At 56.3% G+C, this 20582-nt stretch overlaps 1 protein-coding gene and 1 long non-coding RNA gene across 4 annotated transcripts; one reads left to right on the forward strand and one right to left on the reverse strand.

Annotated features, from left to right (window-relative positions):
- Positions 1-1486: 1486 nt before the first annotated feature.
- SIX3 (SIX homeobox 3) lies at positions 1487-13240 on the reverse strand. Its single transcript, XM_015094076.4, has 3 exons — positions 13138-13240; positions 4752-5547; positions 1487-2934 (listed from the first exon to the last, which is right to left on the reverse strand). The coding sequence occupies exons 1-3, from the start codon at positions 13190-13192 to the stop codon at positions 2742-2744; spliced, it is 1044 nt and encodes a 347-aa protein (XP_014949562.3). The 5' UTR covers positions 13193-13240; the 3' UTR covers positions 1487-2741.
- LOC121819058 (uncharacterized) lies at positions 8419-18913 on the forward strand. Of its 3 annotated transcripts, XR_009600167.1 has the most exons (4): positions 8419-8741; positions 12104-12262; positions 14061-14336; positions 17234-18913. It is a non-coding gene; the product is annotated as an uncharacterized LOC121819058 (long non-coding RNA). The 3 variants fall into 3 exon arrangements; XR_006059209.2 differs by lacking the exon at positions 8419-8741 and having other exon boundaries at positions 11765-12262; XR_006059210.2 differs by lacking the exons at positions 8419-8741; positions 17234-18913 and adding an exon at positions 16970-17202 and having other exon boundaries at positions 11765-12262.
- Positions 18914-20582: the final 1669 nt, after the last annotated feature.

Here is a 20582-nt window from a genome sequence, read left to right on the forward strand (position 1 = left end):
GGGTACATCCAGACACATCCAGACACTGTCTGAAGCAGCCACGCCTTGGGTTTCCAGGCCCAAGGTCTGGGTCAGGTATGTGACAGGCCATTTGAAAACGATAGGAAGAGACAGAGCCCCACAACCCCAGACATTATTCTGTGCATCTGATCAGAGGCCCAAGCTGAACAGAATTCAGGCAGCCCTTCCCCCAAATGCCTACCACCTGGGTCACTACTGCCAGAAATATGGCTTCATGAGGCACATTCCCACCCCCCGACCCCAGGCAGTGAACACAAGTAGAGATGCTGATAGTGGCATACCAGGCCTCCGAACTAGAAAGCTCTCAAGGTGGTTGTGGTCATGATGTCCTGATTCTAAGTAAGGATGCAGGCAGGAACCTTCTCCACACAAGCCGGAGCCCTAGGTGCACAAGGCCCCACTTGCGCCCAGGTCATCTCCTATCCTGGCCGCCTTTCTGCAAAGCCCACCCCACATCAACGCCATGGTACTGCCAAGGATGGGGACAAAAGGAAATCGGAAATCAAAATTAGTCTGGAAACTGGCACAAAATTCCAGGCACGTTTCTTCTTAATCCTCCTTGCTCTGGAATTAGGACTTTCAAGTGAAGGCAAGTTTTCAAAAATTACCTCTTTGGCTCCTCCTCGGGCACAGATCGACCTGGCCCAGAGCACCAGAGCAGCAGAGGCACCCAGCCAGGCCATCACAGGGAGGTGTGGGCCCCCACACTCACCCCTCCACCCTGTGCAGGGCGGGGAGGCCTGGGGTCAGAAGGAACCTGGTTGGGAAAATGCAGAGATTTAGGGGGCAGAGGGCGGATTCAATTTAAAGTACCTAACTCTGAAATGTTCGAGAGACTCCAGTTGATCCCGAAAGACAGAAATTTCAAGGAGACAGACAGCCATAAGGCCAAGTCATACAGTCACATAAACACACACACAGGTGGTAAGGAGGGGTTCCATCCTGATTCTAGGCCCTAAACTCCTCAAACTACCTCCTCACCCAGCCTACAGTAGTCCCCCACCTCCACCCCTCCGTAAAGAAGACAAAACCTATCAGTTCCACTCTAGATTTATGCTTGCATTTGGCGACCTTGTATATTTCCCCTTTAAATTAAAAAAAAAAAAAAAAAAGGCAGTAACAACCAAAAGACACCAACTCGCTCCCAAAGACCCACCGGGGCCAAGACAAGGCTACAGTTCCCGGGGATCTAGGCCTGGCATCTGGTGCTAAAGAAACTGGCCGTAGTCCCCTCTCCCTGCACCGTCTCTGCCTTTTCTCTCAGGATTCAGCTTTGGGTCTTTTCCAAAGGGCCTGTTCCCATCTTTCCACCCCCTCCCCTTCTCCAGGAAAAAATTCAGATTCAGCCTTAAAATTCTGCCCCAGCTTCAGTGGCTGCGTAGCGGGAGTGGAAGCAAAGGCCAGGCCGCTGCACCCCGGGGGGGCTGCGGCACAGTGGTGGACAAAAACACCAGTCTCCGGGGAGTGATAAGAAAATGGAGAATACTGTATTTGCTTTAGAAAGTTTTTACATATAGATAAACACGCAGTTAAGATAACAGTAAAAGCGCCCTACGGGGAGTGAGAGATACCTCCAAAGCAGCTAAGAAATACTTGAAATAGCTTTTGCATAAGAATACTACAGTCTCACTCTCCGCTTTGCAAGCGACAGGGTCCCTCTTCCTCACCCAGCCCGCCAGGCCACGCCTTGACTGCCAAGTCGACGCCAGGAACATCGAGTGGGAGGAGAACCCCAAAAAGGAAAGAGACAGGTGAGTGGGGAGGGAGGAAAAAGGTGGGAGAGAAAGAAAGAGAAAGGGAGAGGAGAAAAAGCAATATCATATACAGGCAATTTCTACACATATATTACAAACTGGGAAAATGACCGATCATTAAGATATACATAATTCATATAAAATTTTGAAATAAAAATAAAAATCTGTTACAGTCATAACTATTCTTTTTCCACATTTATAACCAGTACCCACACAGGCAGTGACAGAGTGGAGAGAAAAAGGTGCTTAACAAGAAAATGATTGTCTGCTGAACAAAAAACAGAAGATTGCATTTTGTTTGACCAATACTTGGACTTAAAAACAGAGAAAGAAAGAGAGCAAGAGAGGAAAAAAGAGAGAGAGCAACAAAAGGCAAGAAACATTTGCTATTTCCCTCTCGAGGAGTTCTTTTTTTTTTTTTTTAAACAAATTCCGAACGGAGATAGCGGTTTTATTTTCTTCTCTTTTTGTCTGTTTTGCTTTTGGCGTCTTGTCGTCGTGGTGGCGGTCGTTTCTGTATAGTCGACTCTTTTTTAATCGTTTTTAACTAGAGAGAGTATTTTCCCAGATACAAATAAATCGTCATGCAGGTGGGGTGCCGGGTCCGTGGGAACCGAAAGGAGAAGCCGTGCTTGTCCTAGAAAGTATACAATTGTCACCTCTTTTACGTTGTCTGCCCGCCGTATCAGCGTTTGTGACTGTCTGTTGGCTGTCGCGGTCCTTTGGGGTGGCCGTGGTGGTAGATGGTGGTTGGGAGCTGTTGATGGTTTGCGTTTAACTTGTTTTTTTTCTTGGTTTTTATATATTTTTGGCTGGAGTGGAAGTGTGTGTGTGTGTGTGTGTTTAGGTGTGTGTATGATCGTGTATCCTGATTTCGGTTTGTTCTGGGGGTGGAGGAGAAAGAGGAGGCGGTCAAGGAGGAGGAGGGGAAGGAGCGGGGAGAGGGGAGGAGGGCGGCCTTGGGTATCATACATCACATTCCGAGTCGCTGGAGGTTACCGAGAGGATGGAGGTGCCGGTGTCCGCGCGCTCCGTCAGGCTCGACACGCTGGTGGTGGGGCTGGCCGCTGTGGACGGCGACTCTGCCGAGCCGTGCGTGGGGCACCCGGGCTCGGCCAGCGAGCGCATGCCGCTCGGTCCAATGGCCTGGTGCTGGAGCCTGCGGGAGGCAGAAAACGGCGCGCGCCCTGACACCGCGGCCCCAAGGCCCGGTTCCGACAAGCCTCCACCCCAAGCCCGCGCTGCCGGGAGCTGAGCCTGCCGCCCCCCCACCCCCACCCCACCAACCCTTGCTACTCCCCAACCCAGTGCCCTTCGCCACCGCCCCCTGACTCCGCTGTCTACGCTCATCCCCCTCCCGCGGCACCTAGCTGATCCCGAGCGCAGCAGAGCCTCCCCCAGCGCGGTCTGGGCTCCCGTCTCCCTTTCCCCGGGGTTCTCTGGGGTCTCCCAAAGCTTCCCAAATCAGGCTGGGCCTCGGAGGAAGAGGTCCAACCCCAGGCCGGCCGCCTGGGGAGGCCTGGGCTCTTGCTGTGAAAGAGGCCCAGCCCCAAAGGGGCAGAAGTCAGGGAGAGGCAGGATGTTTCTACTTCCCCAGCCCCCGGGACTCTTCAGACTCAGCTGGCTGTCCCTGGAGCAGACAGATCCCCTCCCTGCCTCCGGCTTCAGCTCCCCCAAGCACAAATCCAGAGCTGCCGGGTGCTAGCTCACTGGAGGTCCTCCCGTGGAGGACCGGTTGGCTTTGCTCTCTGGATCCCTGAGCAGAGCGCAAAATCGGGGGAAGAGAAAATGGTGAAGCTGGGAACAGAACAGCGGGGGAAGAGGAGCGAGAGAGAGAAAGCAGGCGACAGAGGAGGCAGGAGGAGACTGTAGAGCCGTCTTTGGCTGCCCCTTCCCCCCTCCAGGCTGCCAGTACCTAGTCTCTCTGGAGTTCTCCCCACAAGGAGGCCTTCCCCTGGTCCTGGGCGCTGCCCTCATCGGACGAAAATTTGGCTCCAAGGGCATGGGTGAGAGGGCCAAAGGTTCAGGCCTGGGCCACCTAAACCGGAAAACACTCCCTCCAGGGATTCACACCCAACCCACAGCCCAGGTAGCTGTCAGCAGCTGCGGCCTGGCTCCCTGCAGTGCATTAGGCCGGGGCACACCCCGGCGGGCTCGGGGATACAGGCTTCCCCTCGGGGTTTCACCCAACTCTCTCCTTCCCCAGTTCCTCTCCACTTCTTTATTTGCCTCCCTACTTCCCCCAGGCCCAGCTCTGCTGACAGATCAAGCAACTTTGTGACTTTGTGGCCAACTTGCCGGGGCAGCAAGGCCACTTCTGTTCCTGCTTATTCCCTAACTTAGTGGACCAATGGCATGTTCCTTGGCTAAGGCAGGAGGGCTGCACCGACACCCACACCCGCTCCACTCCCAGCCTGGTCTCCAGTTGCTGGTCAGACAACTTGCAACGCCTTGAGAACAGGCCTGCTGCACGGTGGCCACCCCGGCCTTTCCCCTTTGTGGCAGGGACCCAGTTTAATTTCCTCTCTCAGACGTTCGTGGATTCCTCCCAGGGTTTTTGCAGTGCGTGGAAGTAACAGCCAGTTGGTAAGGAGCTCTTTCCTTCCTTCCCTGTCTGCAGGCTCCAGCGGAGCCCAGAGCCGGATCCCGGGCTGATAAGGCTGGCGCGGGTGCGGCGCGGGGCTAAGGCTCCCAAGGACACGACCCAGAGGTTATAGACACTCAGGACCTCATACACACTCTCCACACTGACAAGAGCCCCTTCAGGGCAAAAACAGCCCATACGTTCACGCTCGCCCTTCTTCCGCGCTCCCAGGCAAGCGGAAACTTTCTCCAAACTGACCAAGAGGTCTAGGCTTCTCGCGCGCTCGGCGCCGCTCGCCTCCTGCCTCCTGTCCGCTCAAGCCTCTTTCCCATCCATCTCCCCCTCCCCGTCCCGGGAGACGGTAGCTAGGCCGCGGGGCCCCCGCCACTGACCTGTTCTTGGCCGCCGCGGCGCGGTCGCGCTGCCTCCGGTTCTTAAACCAGTTTCCTACTTGTGTGGGAGTGAGGCCGGTGGCCTGCGCCAGTTCGCGTTTCTTGCTGGGGTTGGGGTAGGGGTCCTGCAGGTACCACTCCCGCAGCAGGCTCCGAGTCCGCTCCTTGAAGCAATGCGTCTTCTGCTCGCCGTCCCAGATGGTGCGCGGCAGCGGGAACTTCTTGCGCACGCGGTACTTGTCCACCGGGCCGAGCGGGCGGCCGCGCAGCTTCTCGGCCTCCTGGTAGTGCGCCTCGAGCCACATGGCCTGCAGCTTGCCGTGAGACTCCTTGGTGAACTTGTGGTTCTCCAGGATGTGGTAAAGGTCGCGGAAGTTGCCCGTGTGGAAGGCGACCACGGCGCGCGCGCGCAGGATCGACTCGTGCTTGTTGATGGCCTCGCACGCCCCGGGGGCCACGGGCAGCGACCAGAGGAAGCGGCCCAGCCGCTCGATGTCGCCCGTCTCCTCCAGCGTCTCGCAGACGCTGGCCACCTGCTCCGGCGAGAAGTTGAGGGTGGGCAGCTGGAACATGGACAACTCTTCCGGGGGGGCCCTGGAGCCGCCGCCGCCGCCTCCCGCTCCGCCAGCACCGCCGCCTCCCACACCGTTCCCGCCGCCGCCGCCGCCGCCTCCCGAGCCGTTCCCGCCGCCGCTACTCGCCAGAAGTAGGGAGCGGTGGTGAGAATCGGCGAAGTTTGGCAACAAGAAGTGGGAGGAATAGAGGTCTAGGGGGGAGCGGAACACCATGGACTGACCTGAGAGGAGAGGAGAAAATTCAGGGAGAGGAAGAGAGAGGGGAGGAAGAGGAGGAGAGGGGCGATGGGGACCAGGAGGAGGGAGAGGAGAGGGGGGAGGCGGAGGAGGGAAGGAGGGGGGAGCAGGAGGAGGGGGAGGAGGAAGGGCGTAAGGGACACCCACACCCCGAACACATCCACACACACACACACCCGCGCAGCCACATAGAGAGGGAGGAAGGAGAGCGGCCCGGTGCGCGCGCGCAGAGAGCGAGCCGAGACAGAGAGGGAGAGGGGGAGAGAGCGAGCGAGAGCCAACCACCGCCGAGTCAAGATTCAGCGATTCCACAGCAATCGCCCTAATGACAACAGCCTCATAATATCTCCCCTAAATCCACAGTGAGTGCAGCATTGAAACATTTTGTTTCGCTTTTCTATTGGTCTGCGGAGTGTCGTTGTAGCGTTGCCACGGCAACCGCTGCCAATCACTGTCAGCCCTGCCAATCAATACCGAGAACGTAAGGACGGTTTTACCACTTAGCGGGTGGGGGGGGGGGGGGGGGGGGGGGGGGGGAGGGAAAAAGGGAGAAGGGGGAGAAAGAGAATTTTTTTTTAATCTTTGCAACTCTTAATCTCACCACTTCCCCTTCTCTCTCTCTCTCTCCTCGTTTCTCACTGTTTCTGAGCTCTTTCCCCTTCTTCCCCAAAGAAGTTGGTCCAGAAAATTTACAAGCCATGGACATATAGTTGTTAAAAGGGGTGAGCAATTAAAGGCGGGGATTTTGTTGGGAGGTGAGAGGCTCCCCACACTGCATGAAGGCCGGGGGCCAGCCCCCAAGGAGAGGCCGAGGGGCAGAGGGGCCAGCACGGTTTGCACACGGTGTGCACGTCGGGCCGCCTCTTTCTGCCTATGTGAGCACTAATAGTGGCGAGAAAGAAAGGAGAGATGAGATCATGGGGCCCACCGCGCGCCGACCCTGGTTCCGCGGGCTGCGGCGCCCCAGGATCTCGAATTTTGGGGGGTATATGGCTCCGGGGAGCCGGATCTCAGGATCCAGGGCTCAGGAGGCCACTCTGGCCTCCCTAGGCTGAAATTTTCAGCCACATTTACCCCCAACTTCCTCTGCATTGAATCTGGTTTCTCTTTAATTGTTTCCAGTCAAGGAGCCTTGATTTCCCCTATTGCCTTATATTTTTAAATAGCAGTAGAAATAACAGTACCCTTTTCATCACAAAAGGCAGCCCACCTCTTTGTTTCGCCCCAGGTTTCAGCTGCCTCCCTAGGAGTGGTGGAGAAGGTTGGGTTGAGACGACTGAAAGCCCTCTTCCCCCTTCCCAAGATGCCAGGTAGCCCCACAACCCCCAAGGGGCTAGTGGATCTGGCTACCAACCCCAGAAGGCACTCAAACTTTGGAGGCTGCCCTGAAGAAGCAAGCAGGCCTGAAAATTGCTTGTTTGCTCACACAGTAAAGAGAAAAAAAATCCATGTAACATCATAAGCCTAAAACAAACCCCCAAAGGCCCATGAGATGAAGAGAGCCCTCCCTCCCCCTGGCCACTGCAACCTCCAGGCCAGGCAAGGGTTTTTATTCTAAGGTATATTGCGTTAAAGAACATGTAATCAGCATCTTGAGCCGGGCCTCCCTTTGTGAGGCTTCTGTAACTAGGGAAGTGTGATTTACGCAGATTTGTCGAGGTCAGTGATGTCTTTCCCCTGAGCACTGTGTATATTTAGACAGGACTCGGTTTGGTGTTAAAAAGTGTATATTTTGAATGAGTTCACACACAGTAGCCAACAATGCCCACATTGTCGGCCCGTGTACAACGTGTATTGAAAACGCAGCGTCCAGACTTCAACTAATCTGCCCTCAATAAAGCTGAAATAATTATCCTAAGCTGCCTTTCCAGAAGAAAAATCATTGAGGAATTCAAAACTTTTTTTCTTTAAAAAAAAAAAAAAAGATCTTTTCTACATTCCGATGCAGATCTGGGGGTGAGGCACTGAGACCACACCACTTTGCAAATCTCAAAGACAGAGGCGAGAAAGACAGACTGTGAGAGAATTTAAATAGGAAACCTAACGCGACTAAGACTGTAAGTGTCCCAGCCCCTAAACCCCTAGTTCTGGCCTCCTTAGGCCTTGACTCCCCCAACACCAGGCTTCCTGGGTGAGACATGCAAGCTGCTTTGGAGGCTCCACTGCAGCTGGGAGGCTGTGGGCTGGGCGAAGGGGCTAGACAGCGGCCACTCAGCCCCCAGGCAGCTAGGGTCGCTAGTCTTAAACTCGCTGACTCAGGCAGTTAAATATTCGCCCAAAGGGAAAACCTGCCAAGCCCCACTTTGTGGGGCTCCGTGTATCTCTCCCCTCCGTGAATCTTCCTCCCGGCCGAGTCCTTTTCTGCTCAGCTGAGAAGCTCTAGGCGGTCGCTCCTGCGGGCCCAGAAAGAGCCCTAAGGTTGGGACACAAAAACAGACACTTCATCTTTTCTTCCCGACCCTTTCTCTCCTTTCTCTCGTCGGGGAAGGATTATAGGCTGAGGGGTGGGAGGGGGAAGGGGCAGGAGGAGGAAGCGGGGGAGGAAGGAATGAAAAAGGGGAGGGGAGTGGGTATTGTGCCGCGTGTGGGGGGAGAATTCCTACGGGTGGGTTTCCGAATATTGTGTTCAACTTTTTGAAAACAGCTCGTGACCCCGAAACAGCATCCCCTGGAACCGAGGACCCAAGGCGCCGGGCGGGCGGGTGAACCCAGCCAGTCCCCTCCCAGTCCCCGCAACCCCCGCCTCCGGGTTGGGGCGACCCGGCCTCTCCCTGGCGCTGCTGGGCCAGCCCCGGAGGGAGGCTGGGCAGGTGCCGCGGGCTCTGCCGAAAGCGCTGAAATCGAAAACCGTCGCCACTCCAGGAGAACTGAAGCAAGTGGGGCTGAGGTTCAGCTCGGCGGCACCTCTGCCCCCAGCCTCAGCCAGGGAGCCTGCCGAGCCGCCGCACCCCTCCGGCGGCTTGCTGGGTGCAAAGCCGGGCGGAGGGCGACAGACAGGCGCGCAGCTTTGTGCGCCGGTCCAGGGCCAGGAGCGGCGGGGTGGGCGCGCAGCCCGGGGCTGTCTGAGCCTCCCCGCAGAGCCGAGCTCCGAGCAGCCCACCGAGCCCACCCCGCGGTCCCGCAGCTGCCAACGGCTCTCCGCTCCGGCCTGAAGCACCACGCCTGCCGCCGGGAGCCCGTAAGTTGAGAGTCCAGGGAGCTGGGGAGGGAGGCGGGGCGGCTTGTCCGCGGCACGGATGGCTGGACTGGCTCCCGGCCGAGCTGGGAGGACAGACTCGGCAGGATGTCGATCTAAGGTGCTGATGGGAGGTTGGTGGGGAGGTGGAGCGGTAGAGCTTCCCCTCCCAAATTCCTAGACGCTGGGCGTTGGGGAGGGATGTTAGGAGAAGGACCTCGGGTTCTGGGGCCCAGGCTGCGTGCCCCGCTGCTATGGGGATCCGAAGTGCTGGGCAGCGCGAGAGCCGGGAGGTGGGCCTGGGGGACGCCTGGAGGAGGTGGTGCGCAGGGGGCTCCTGCTCCCTGAGTCTCTCAGAGAAGGGAGATCTTGACGGCTAGGTCGGCCGCGGGGTCTCTAGGTGTCTTCTGCTCTCTGGCCGCTCAGACGCCGGGATCTGGGATATGGCACCAGTACAGGCCGAGGTCACAAAATTGTCACCATCGTCTCTGCTTTAATCCTGACCCAGGCGATGGGAAGGACAGCAGCACAGCTGATGAGGGGAGAAAGGGCTTTTGGGCTGGAAGTTAGCCTTCTCTTACCAGGACCTACTGGGCATTTACTTACAAATGTCATTCCCAACCGAGGCAGTCTCAACCACCATAAGAGGTGTCTAAGATAGTCCCACGCTCTCCTAGTTTCTGTTACCGGCAAAGCCAAGGGGTCTGGAAGCCTCCGAGAGAGGAAGACCCGAGGGCTGGGGCAGCGGCACCCACTTGACCTCGCTCATCTCCATAGGCCAGTTTGTCCTGGGGGGCAACGCTTGTCCGGCCCCCAAGACTTCGGGAGGCGGGAGCTGGCCCGCTGTCTGGGCCTCCCCGCAAGCTGCAAACTGAGGCGCTTGGCGCCGACGGCCAAGGAGGGCGCAGGGGAGCGCAGCACGCAAGCGGGGAGGCCGCGAAGCCCTTCAAGGACCCCGATTACTTTCCTTTGAATGAAAAACAACAACAACAACAACAACGGCTCCCTTTCCCGCGCCCCCGCCCCTCCTTAGCCGCCGGGCACCCGCGCTCCGAGTAATTGTCGACCAGGACAGTAAACACAGCTCAGTTGCCTCAACTTTCTCCATACATAAAAGTGCCCGGCGTGCGGGGAAATTTGAATATTTGATCAGCCCCTTTGAGTGACCCTCATTAGCCTGGCGCCCTGCTAAGGCCCCGACATTGCAAGAAAGCTGCTGGGCCCGGCATTTGTATGCCTTGTTAGCGCCGCTTAATGAAGCCGCCCCGACCGCTCAAAGGCGGCCTCCCGGCTGGCGGCGCACACCTCTCGGCACCCCGCTCTGCCTAATGAGCCCCACCGCCAGCCGAAGGCCCCTCTGCCCCCCACATCCCCAAACAAGAAAAGTTTGGCTCCGTCTTGGGCCACCGTACCTCCCACTGTCAGGCCCAGGAGAGTGGGCACAAACAAGGCCTAGCTGGCTGTGGTTACCCAGCCACAAGAGAAGAGGTGGGAGACTTGGGGAGGGGGGGGGGCAAGGGGTGGTTTGTGGCCTTTGGTTGTAGCCTAAGGAGAGCGCTGCCAACATTTCTCAAGAGGGTCAATTTCAAATCAGTCACCCCAGTTCCTTAAAGAACTGCAAGTGGACTAACCTTGGTGTGGCAGAGAGTAGATGCCCATGGAGGGTCAGCTTTCCATCTCTTTCCTCCTCCAAATTCCTTTGGTCTCCACTGCCTAGGAGGCTGCTTCTTTTTTTTTTTTTTTTTTTTTTTTTGCAGAGATCCCGGGTATAACAGCCAGAACTGGTGTGCTAGGGCTTGGAGTTAAGGGGTGGGCACACCATCATTGCTCCCACCATCCACAGACCTCAAGCACAGTCAAATGTTATGATAGTTGACACTAGGAAAGGCAAGGTACCACAGTGCACCCTGTCCTTGCCCCCAATCCTAGCCACGATGTCTCTTGCTTTTTTTCTTTCATCGCACATCGGGTCTCCAGGAGGCCTGAAAAAAAGCACTCCAGGCAAAAGGCCACTCTGCACAGGATCAACCCGCTGCTAGGGTAAGACTAAGGCTAAAACAGGCCTGAAGGAGAAAAAGAGAGGGAGACATGTGGAAAGAAGGAGGACTAAAGCACCATCTACTTCTCCTTTTCTTGGTCGGACAAGTGACATTGTTGACCAGCAAATGTCAGGAACCTTGTTAGCAGTTGGGCTTCAGTGCTTTGAAAGAGTAGACTCCTTCCCCTCTCTACCCCCTCTCTCCCCTGATGTCCCTTTCCCTGGACAGTTGTTACTCAAGGCCCCTCCTTGCTTACCCAGCTCTTGGGCTTTTAAGGGTTACTTATGGCGGGATTAATAGACAGAGCTTGGAAAGTAGGTTGCTCTCAGGTCCACACTCTGGGCATTCTGGAGGTGCCCACCCCCACACCCCCATGCCCACGATCTCTCAGACACACATGGGCTGGCCAGACTGGTAACCTCTGGATCCCATTCCAGAATGGCCACCTCTAGGAATGAGTGGCTCCATCCAGCTCTCATCCTCTGCCAAAAGGCCAGGTAGGCCTTGGGATGGCACAGCCTTCTGAATCCATCTGGCCTGCTCCTCTTCACCTCTCTCCCCCAGCTCAACTGGCATGCTCCGCCCCTTTTTCCATTCCACGACCTCCTAATTCAAGCCCAAACTGAAATCATCTCTGCCTTAGGCAAGGCAGTGCTTGGGGCCTTGATCCATGCAAAGACCAAAGGTAGGAGCCAGGAGGAGAGGAGTTGAGGCTGTTGGAGAGAAACGGGGTCCTAAGGCGGAGGGTATAACTCAGCTCTGTGGCCCCAAGGCCAGGCCCACCAACTGCTCAGGGGAGGAGGCGAGAGGAGGGGGCTAGGAGTCCGCGGGCCTCGGGACAGGAGGGACCTGAGGCGTCGGCGTGGGGGGCTAGATCCATAGGAGAGGGGCGGGGAGGCGGGGGTCGGGGGAGCGCGCAGGGCGAGGTGGCGAGGGTGGGGGGAGGTTTGCGGTCTTTAAGAGCCACACTGCTGGCAGGAGAAGCGCGAGGCCGGGTGCTGGTAGCGCCTTGACCCCGAAGGGGATTTAGCGGGAAGGGAGCGGCCGGGCTCCAGGGGCTTTGTCCCGGGGCAACCAGAGAGGCCGAGGCACAAGAATAAGGAGCCACCGCGTCTTTAAAGGCCGCGAGGAGGCGGCGGGGCTGCTGCTCTTGACTTCTGAGCGGGGCTTAGAAAGCCTGTCCCGGCTTAAGCCGAACTGCGAGTGCTGGGCCCTGAGCGCCGAGTCCGGGGGCTCCCAGCTCCCGGCCTCGGAACCGAGGAGGCGTGGGATGAGGGGGACACTGTGGTGGCTAGAGACCTGGCAAAGTTGCTTTTGGCTCTGCAGCCGCCGGACCCTGTTGCTGAGCTGCGAGCCTGACAGGCTGCGCCAGGCATGGCCAGAGAAATAATTTTCTTTTTCCAACTTGGGCGTTTGGTTTTGTGTGTACACCACGCGCAGCTCCGGAGCCGGCCGACCCCACACGGATTCTCAACAGGTGGCCAAGTAAGTCCATTTAAGAATTCTGGTTCTCGCACCAGCTCCTCCCCGGCCCCCTTCCCTTTTCCCCTCCCAGTCCCCCCCCCCCCCCCCCCGGCAGCCCCGAATTCCCGCTGCTCCTCCCGCGGGCGAAGGCGGGAGGAGGCAGTGAGGGAGGGACTGAGTGGCACTCTCTCCCGGGGGCCCTCCGGCTCCCAGCTGCAGACCAGCACGGCTCCACCCAGGACCCGCGGGCCCGATCACCCTTAGGTCGGTTATGGGCCTCGGTGCTCCGAGGCATGTAGGTGGCGGAACGCGCCGCAGCACCTCCAGAGTGTAGCGGGCCGGATGGGGACCCGGGACCCCGTGGCCGCGCGGCCTTTGTGGGGAGGAGGTGGGGACAGAAACCCACCTATACACCCTTTCTTATGAGAGCCCGGGATCCAGCCCCGGGGGAGCAGTCGCCAGCTATATACAGCAGCCTGCAGAGGAGCGTCTTGGGGGCCAGGACTGGGGACAGGTTGGGGGAGGTGGAGAGGGCAGAAGCGGGAGAAGGAAGCAGAGAAAGGCAAAGGCAAGAAATCCGGAGCGTCCGAGTGAAAAGTCAGAAAAATGTCCTCAGAGCGCGCGGGCAACACGCGCTCGCGCCCGCGGGTGCACATCCTCTCCCTCTCACACACACGCACTCGCACCCACTCCACACAGGTAGCCCACGCACGCGGCCTTGGCAGTGCCGGGTCTCCTGCGCCGGCGCCCCAGCCCAGCCGGGAGGGAGTCGCCCTCCTACTCCCCTTCCTCGGCTGCCAAGAACCCCTCCGCCCCGCCAACTTTGCCCCGAGACTGATTGGGGAGCTGGGAGCACCCCCACCCCTCCCAGGTCTGGGAATCAGGGAGGATCTTACCTGCGGAAAGGTAAGGGAAGCCGGGAGCAGGAAGCAGCGGCGGATAAATATTCATTAGGAAGTGTGTCTCCTTTTAAACCGCGCGGCGCGCGCTCTGGCTCCTATCTGTCTCCCTCCCTCTGTCCTCTTGTGAGGCTCTCTCCCCCTCTCGCTCAGTCTCCCCCCAACCCCCACCCTTTCCTGCGAAATGCCGGGTGGATCCCTGTCTAGCTAACCTGTTGGGAAGCCTGAGCTGCGGGCAGCGCCTCCACAGCTGTTTGCCTTCGCTCTTGGGGCGCGTGTTCCCCATCCTTCCTCCCTCCTTTCGCCCAGCCCCTTACCCCCTCCTAAATTACTACATCATTAGCTTTATTTTCCGGTGGGGGGGGGTAACGGCGCAGCACGATGCACCTCCCCAAAGCAGGGCGAAAAGCCGGAGATTTCAGAAGCTGCCCAACTCCATCTCAACCAAGTGTAGTTTTTTTCTTCTCCATTCTTTTCATCTCCACCTCCACCCTGTACCAGCACTACTCCATCCGGATCCCCGGCTGGGTTGGCAGTGAGACTCCAGGTCCGCAGGTCCTGTGCTCGAGCTTGGGACTTCACCCTGCACTGGACGTTGGGATAGCTCTCTGAGTCCCCCTTTCCCACGTAGGTTTTCTAGGTTGACCCAGTGTGGGCAGCTGGGCAGCTTGGAATTCATGATCAGAACCCCGGGGGCGTATAGCAGGAGCCTCACCTCTCCAGGCCTCAGGGGCCCCGGGTCTTGGCCCTTTGACCGGGCCTGGGAGGCTGTATGGAGGGTGGGAGAGAGGTGGCCTCACTTTGTGCGAATGCCCAGGAGATAGGCCGACGCACTGACAACAGCCTTTCACGAACAAACTGACCTGAAGTTAGCCGCGAATACTCATCCTTCTCACACTCACGGGAAAACACATCTACAGGATTCCAGGAACGCACCGGTCCCCGCACCATCCCTGCGAGAACAGCTTCCAGTCGCCTGCTAGCCACCCGCATTCCCATCCCAGCACGCCGGAGGCCAGCGCTCCCGCCGGCTTCGGGGACTAGAAGACGCGCGGGCCAGCACGGCGGCGCCCGGCGGAGGGATACATCGCACGGCGGTCGCGGCCTGACCCTGACCACCCCACTTGGTACCCTTCCTGTCCGCTCCAGGCCCTTAGGCCTCTCCGAGGACTCAAGAGATGGCGTGGCCCTTTAGGGTGCGTGGCGGTGGCAGGGGCTCAGGGTCCGGCAGCCGGCTGAGCTTGGAGCGCCGAGGTGGGGGCGGGAGGAGGGGCCGAGGGGGCGGTCCCAGGCCAGCTCCCAATTACAAATACAACCGGTCCCGGGAGGAGGCCGAGGAAGAAAGTTTCTCCCCTAAAGACGTAGATTACTCACCCTCGAGGCGCCTGGACTTTCATTGTTGGTTCCTAAAAGGTCCCCAGGATCCCGGGGCGCCCTGGTCCAGTTGGTGGCCTGCGTGGAGGGGTGCAGTGGCGCGCCTCCAGGCGACTTCGCGAACTCCCCCACCCCTCCCATTTGGCCTGGCCCAGCCGAAATCCACCAAGAGAGATCCCAAAGGCCGTTTCGACCCTTCTACCCCCTCCCCCCACCCAAGGAACAAGGCTCAGGATCCTCGGAGGATCGCCCTCTTCCTGAAAAGTTAAGATGGGGAGGTGTAAGGTGTAAGAGAGGCCTAGAAGGCCCTGGGGCCGGAAAACCGTATTAACCTCGCGCCCCACCTAAAGCCCCGAATTTACACTTGCACACTTCCTCCTCTCCACGCAGACTCAGGGGGTCGCATACGTCGGAGCTCAGGCTTTAAGCTGAGTCACCTGACTGTACACGGAACGTACATGCAATTGTACCCGAATGCACGGGAGAATTAGAGGAATACTAACAGCAGGATTGGGGAGGGGGGGAAGAAATGTCCACAGACAGTATTATTTGAATGAACGGGGGCACACCCAGTTGTGCAGATGCAGACAAAAGCCGCAGTGGCCGCGCGCGGAGTGACCCCAGCCGCAGGCAGGTGTGCAGGAAGCCACATACAGGGAGAGTGGCTCGAATGAGGATGCGGAACGCGAGGCCAAGGGCTTCCTGCTAGAGAGACGGACGTTGGCTCCCCGAAGGAGAAACTTTGTTAAGCCGACTGGGTGAAACGTTCCAGATCAAGTGCTGGAGACTAGAAAGAGCACCGCATCCACCCCAAAGCTGCCCCTTTTACCTTCTTCTAAGCTGGGCTGGAGACCCCCAGAAGAGGGCAATCCAGAAAAGATTTATTTTGACCCGGATTATTTGTTATTACTGTTGGTTTATGAGATTGTGTTCTGAAGGATGGGGTGGAAAGCATAGACGCCTTCACGCAAAAGCTGGGAGATTTCTAATAGGAATGTTCAGCCCCAACCAGGGTTCAAGAAGCCAGGGGGCCCTTATTTTGCCCCCCTATTTCCCTTTATGCCAAATTTAGTCGTTAAAAAGAGCCTTAGCTAGCTGCATCCTCTCCTACCTTCACCTCCACCCCAATTCCCTGTATATCAAATCCACAAAAGAACACTCCAAAGCAAACTGAATTATTTGGTTTGTCAGACTGATTTTCTTGGTGAGATATTGTGAAGTTCTCACTCCCTATTGCTCAGTTCCAAACAGAACCTACTGTCCTGGTCAACTTGGAAGTCAGGAAGGGGGATTTCTAGAGTAGCTCTCCCAAAAGCCAAATGCACAGGCTTGATTGTGGTTTCAGCTCTTTTTGCTTGCCCCCGTCCCAGTAAACCTTCCAGATAGTAGCCACCATGGTTTTCCTGCAGAAGAGGCTAGCACCCTGGGTGTAATGGTGCCCTTACATCCACTTCACTTCCCTCCCTAAATCTCTCTCTAAAAGTAGAGAAAAATAGGATGGGGAGGGAGGAAGAGGGTTTTCTGGGCTAGCAAGTAGATGTCCATCCTGCAAGGGGGTAGAGGAAGGTTCCTCTTGTGAAAAAGAGATGAGCTATTTTGTAAACAGGGAAGGAGGGCAGGTTGAAGCAGATGTATAGTTGCCCTAGAAATGTAGAGGGTAGAGTAGGGATTTGAATAGGAAAGAATGTCTTCCCTTTGGGGGTCAAACCCTCTGCCCTTTCTCCCCCTGTACTTAATTCCTGGAAATTTTAGCAAGAGTCGTTTTGAACAATAAAGAGTGAATCACTTTAAAGTCTGTTAATGTTTCTTGGAAGGGCAGTTCCTTTCAAGACCTTTTTCTTTCTCCAGGTCTGTTTTTCCTTATTCTGTAATAAGGGTCCACCTGCTGTTGTACCTCAGAAGGAGACTGTGGCAGAAGGGGTGGGGGTGAATAAAGGGACCATTGCTCCCACACCCGAAGCGTAACTTCCATTCCCTGTAGCTGAGATTCAGGACATGTGGAAGCAAACTCCTTTCCCTTGGGGCATTTCTTTCTCCCCTTTGGATAGTTTATTTAGACCCTTTCCAATAATAAATAACAGTCAGCATTTTAGAGTTGGAGATGTTGGCTATTACTTACCAATGAATTCTACAAGATTCTCCAGACTGCTTGTTTGATTTAGAAAACTCCGGTTACATAGCTAAGCTCATCGCAGCATTTATCACTCAAGCAGAAAAGCAGCTCGTTTTCTCATAGCCCCACATGCCCCATGTACACTCACTGGAGCGAATTTATTTTACTCTGTGTTTCCTAAACGCCCTTGTCACCGCTGCCCAGCCACCGGGCTCAGGGTAAAACTAGGGAGGTTTGTGACCTCTGGAATGGGGGTGCACTGTGTTGTTAGAGTTTTTTGTTGTGATGAGTTCTTAGTGATTGTGAGCTCCTCTCCCTCCCTCCCTCCCTCCCCCGCCCCAGCCTCTCCCTCTTTCTCCCTTTCCTTGGTCCCAAATGAGCCAACGGTGGTTGCACGCGTCTTCCTTACGAGAAACCCGCCGCTCAGATGGAAGCAAACCATTTCCGCTGCCCGGGGCAAAGGGCTGAACTTCTTGGTCCAGTCCAGTGCTGCGGTGGGAAAGTGTGTGTCGGGGGCGGGGGATGTCTATGCGGGTGGAGGAGGGGCAACCATCACCTTCCACAATAAAAATAACCAGATGCCCCTTTAATCCCTCCCGTTAACAGTGTCCTTGCGCCAGAGAGGCCGTCTCACCTCCAAAGGCGTCTTCACCCCCGGAGGGCCCAGGCTTCCAGCCACAGCCCGGCAACTTTGGGCCCGCGCGCCCAAGAGGAGGTGCTCCGACGGCAAAAATCCCATACCTTTTTAACTACAGTGATTACTAAATTAATAGCAGGCACTAAGACAGATGTCAAAACGTCTTGAAAATGTTTATCTGTGAATAATTGAGAAGGTGGTGGGACGCATTATCTGATTGTGTAATGAAATATGTATGAGGAACAGCTGTTTGCAACAGTCCCCTCCCGCCGCCTCCTCAGCCGGGGCCCTTCTCTTAAAAGCAGGAGTCTCGGTGAAGTTGGTTGCCCACTTCCGAACACTTGGGAGCCCGCTGGGCCCCTTCGGGGCTGCTGGCAGAGCTGTGGTTCCAGCGCGCGCCGGGGACAACTCGCTTCTTGGCGGAGGACGTCAACGAGGAGTCACCCCTCGGCCTCGCTCTTTTGGCTTTGGTGGCGGGGTGAGGCTGCCCCGCAAGCCGACCTGGCCTTCGTGCCTTCGGGGCGGGCAGCGGGCTTGACTTGCCCGACCCAAGGAGAGCGCGGGCTCCGGCGGCGGCGGAGGCCCGACCCTGGCTTGCGCCCCCGGAGTGGGGCGGCCTGCTCCGAGGCGAGGGCCTGGAGTCAACGTGGGGTGGCAGGGCTCCCAAGGGGGCTTTGTTTGGCGCCGCGGCCACACCGCGAACTTCCTTCCAGTCCCCAGCCGGTCCCCACCCCAAACCCGCGCGCCGGCCGCGTTCCGCCCAGTCCCACGCCCTCCACTGGGGCGCGCCAGCAGGTCTCCGGGCGGCGTCAGCGGCTCTGGGCTGTCGTCCCAGGCAGGCCGAGTCCCGCTGGGCCCAGCGAGGAGAGTTCCGAACGCGCAAGGCGCGGAGAAGGAGCTCGCGGTCTTTCTGAAATTCTGGGACAGGGGTCGGTAAGGCCGGGGAGGGGGCCGAATGAGGCGCATGGCCTCGGCGGGAGGCAGAGGCCCACGTCCTGGTCTCGGAAGGGAGCGGGCGGCCTGCGCCGCCGCCACTCGCCCCGCAGCCGCCTGGCCCCGTCCCCCTGCCCCAGCCAGGCAGAGTGGCCGCGGCACGGGGCTTAGAGGACGGCTGACCCTCTAGACTTGGACCTTGAACGCGGCGTGGGCAACATCCTAGACCTGTGACCCCTTGTGGGCGTGATGTTTCCCTCTCCGAGTTCCAGGCGCCGCGTATCGCGGCGAAGGGTGCCCTGAGCCCGCGGCCGCTACTCGCGGCCCCCAACCGGGCTATAGGCCCGCCCGCGCCTCCCGCCTTTGCGGCCTCCCGAACCTGGCGACCCCGTCATTCGTTCCCGGCGTCCAGCCTTTGGCCCCACCAGCCCTTCGGGCACCGCCGGCCCTGACCGCTCCGGGACCGGAGAGCGGAGGAGCTGCGGCTCCCGGGCAGCGAGCGTCTACGAGGATTCCACCCGCTGCCTCTGAGTCGAGATGCGCTCGGGCGTTATTTCTCGGGCGTCCCCCCCTTTTGCCTAATCCCTATGCTTTTATTCTAATCCCACACATTACTGTTAATCTGTAATGATACCGCTTCGGAGGTACCTGTTGCATGGGAGGCACGGTAATTTGTAGCCTTGGAAACAGTTTGAAATAAAGATTATAAACAGTGATGTCAACTGTGTTTATTTTCAGCGCGGGTGGTGGGGGAGGGAGTTGGGGGCCTGGCAGGCCCGGGGCGGAGAGGACGGAGTCTGGGGAGAAAAGGACCAAGGCGCGTGGGGCAGAGCTGGGTGAGCAGGAGTCCGGGGGCGGGCGAGCACCTGACCCCGCTCCACTTGCTCCCGTCGGTGCCTGGTGTCTTTTTGAGCTTTTCCTTTTGGCAAATCTCGTGGTCTTAAATCTTGAGGCATAGCGAAAGAGGAACAGTTTGCAAAATGAGGAAAACTTGGTGAACTTGAACCACTGTGTTTTATGAATTAGCATTCAGCCCGGGCCCTGCGTCTCTAGGAGGGACGTTGAAACCGCTGAGAGCAGAGAAAGCAGAGAAAGGGCGGCTTGCAGGACCCTTCAGCTGCAAGAAGGCAGAGCCGCGTCGGTACCGATTACTCAGCGCTCGGAGCTTCCTCCTCTATTAAACACACCGGCAACTGCAGCAACAACAACCAAAAATTGTTCGCACACCGAAAGCAAAATTAAACATAATTGCTTTTATTTATCTCTTGCTTTTAAATCATTAAAATATTTTTAGTTACATTGTATAAAATAGCATCCACTCTGATTATTACCTGCCATATCTGTTGATCCGCTCCTTGAGTATTCAGCCCAGAAATATTAACAATTAAGAAAAAAGCAGATCTTATATATTGTATCTGTCAAGATATGTTACAATTTCCATTAACAAAAAAACATTATTCTTGTTGAAGAAGCTATGAAGCATATCTTTCATGAGCACTTTATTAATAATCATAGTTGTCAAAAAGAATTAGATATGCATAGATTGTAGATGCAAAGGAAATATTAGATGCACAGAATAAAATATACAGTGGGATTGAAGCATAACTATTTTTCTTTTTAAAATAAAATTTTACCCAGGTGAAAAAAAACCCGAGCTATTAAGCTTACTTAAAAGATGGCTTTGTTGGTTTAATTATACTGTAGTTATTTTATAAATATGTTTCAAAGGAAGCTTGCCATATTGCATGTCAATGAGGACTGTAAAGAAAAGCTCACAAAAGCTAATGCATACCAAATACCAAATTTTAGTCATTAGCATTCCTATTTATTACAAACTAAAGAAACCTATTAACAGACAAGAATTTCTATTTAGCTAGCATTACAATGTTTGGCCATTAAAATAAAAAGGGCAAAGTATATACGTATTTTTTCCCCTTGGAACTATACTTTCTTTTTTTTTTTGCCTAGAAGCTCTGGTGAAATTGGAAGATGTTTTTCATTGGGGAAATACAGTTCTTACAGTGGGAATGGGCTAGAGGGGCCAGAACCACTATTTTTAGTTACCGAGCTTAATGCTATTCATTTGGAAGCAAGAGCAGTGCAGGGCTGGGTCTGTGCAGCTTGTGGAGGGCTGCATAGTTACCACAATCTGTGAGGGGGCCCTTTGTCTTTAATTTGTGTCTTGAGCATATGCAAATTATTAATTGTTTTCCCTCTGGGGGAGGGAATGGATAGCAATGGTAATACTGCTTTTGTTTGGATATTAACATTTCCTTAAATGCTCCCCAGGCAGGGTACTTCTCCCAAGGCGGATCCCCCTAGTTGGAAAGCCCACCACCTCAGTGAATACAAGTGTAATAATTCTAGAAACACAGAGAGACAGGT

This window comes from Ovis aries, chromosome 3 (assembly GCF_016772045.2).
Source record: "Ovis aries strain OAR_USU_Benz2616 breed Rambouillet chromosome 3, ARS-UI_Ramb_v3.0, whole genome shotgun sequence".
Classification (NCBI taxonomy): Eukaryota; Metazoa; Chordata; class Mammalia; order Artiodactyla; family Bovidae; genus Ovis; species Ovis aries.

Bases quoted from the DNA above. Each gene is read 5' to 3' on its own strand.
- SIX3 (XM_015094076.4), bottom strand. From the start codon at position 13,192: ATGAATATTTATCCGCCGCTGCTTCCTGCTCCCGGCTTCCCTTACCTT. The intron at 5,548-13,137 runs GTAAGATCCTCC...CTCTCCTCTCAG, and splicing joins CTTCCCTTACCTTTCCGCAG to GTCAGTCCATGGTGTTCCGC. The intron at 2,935-4,751 runs GTCAGTGGCGGG...TGCCTCCCGCAG, and splicing joins GCCGCGGCGGCCAAGAACAG to GCTCCAGCACCAGGCCATTG.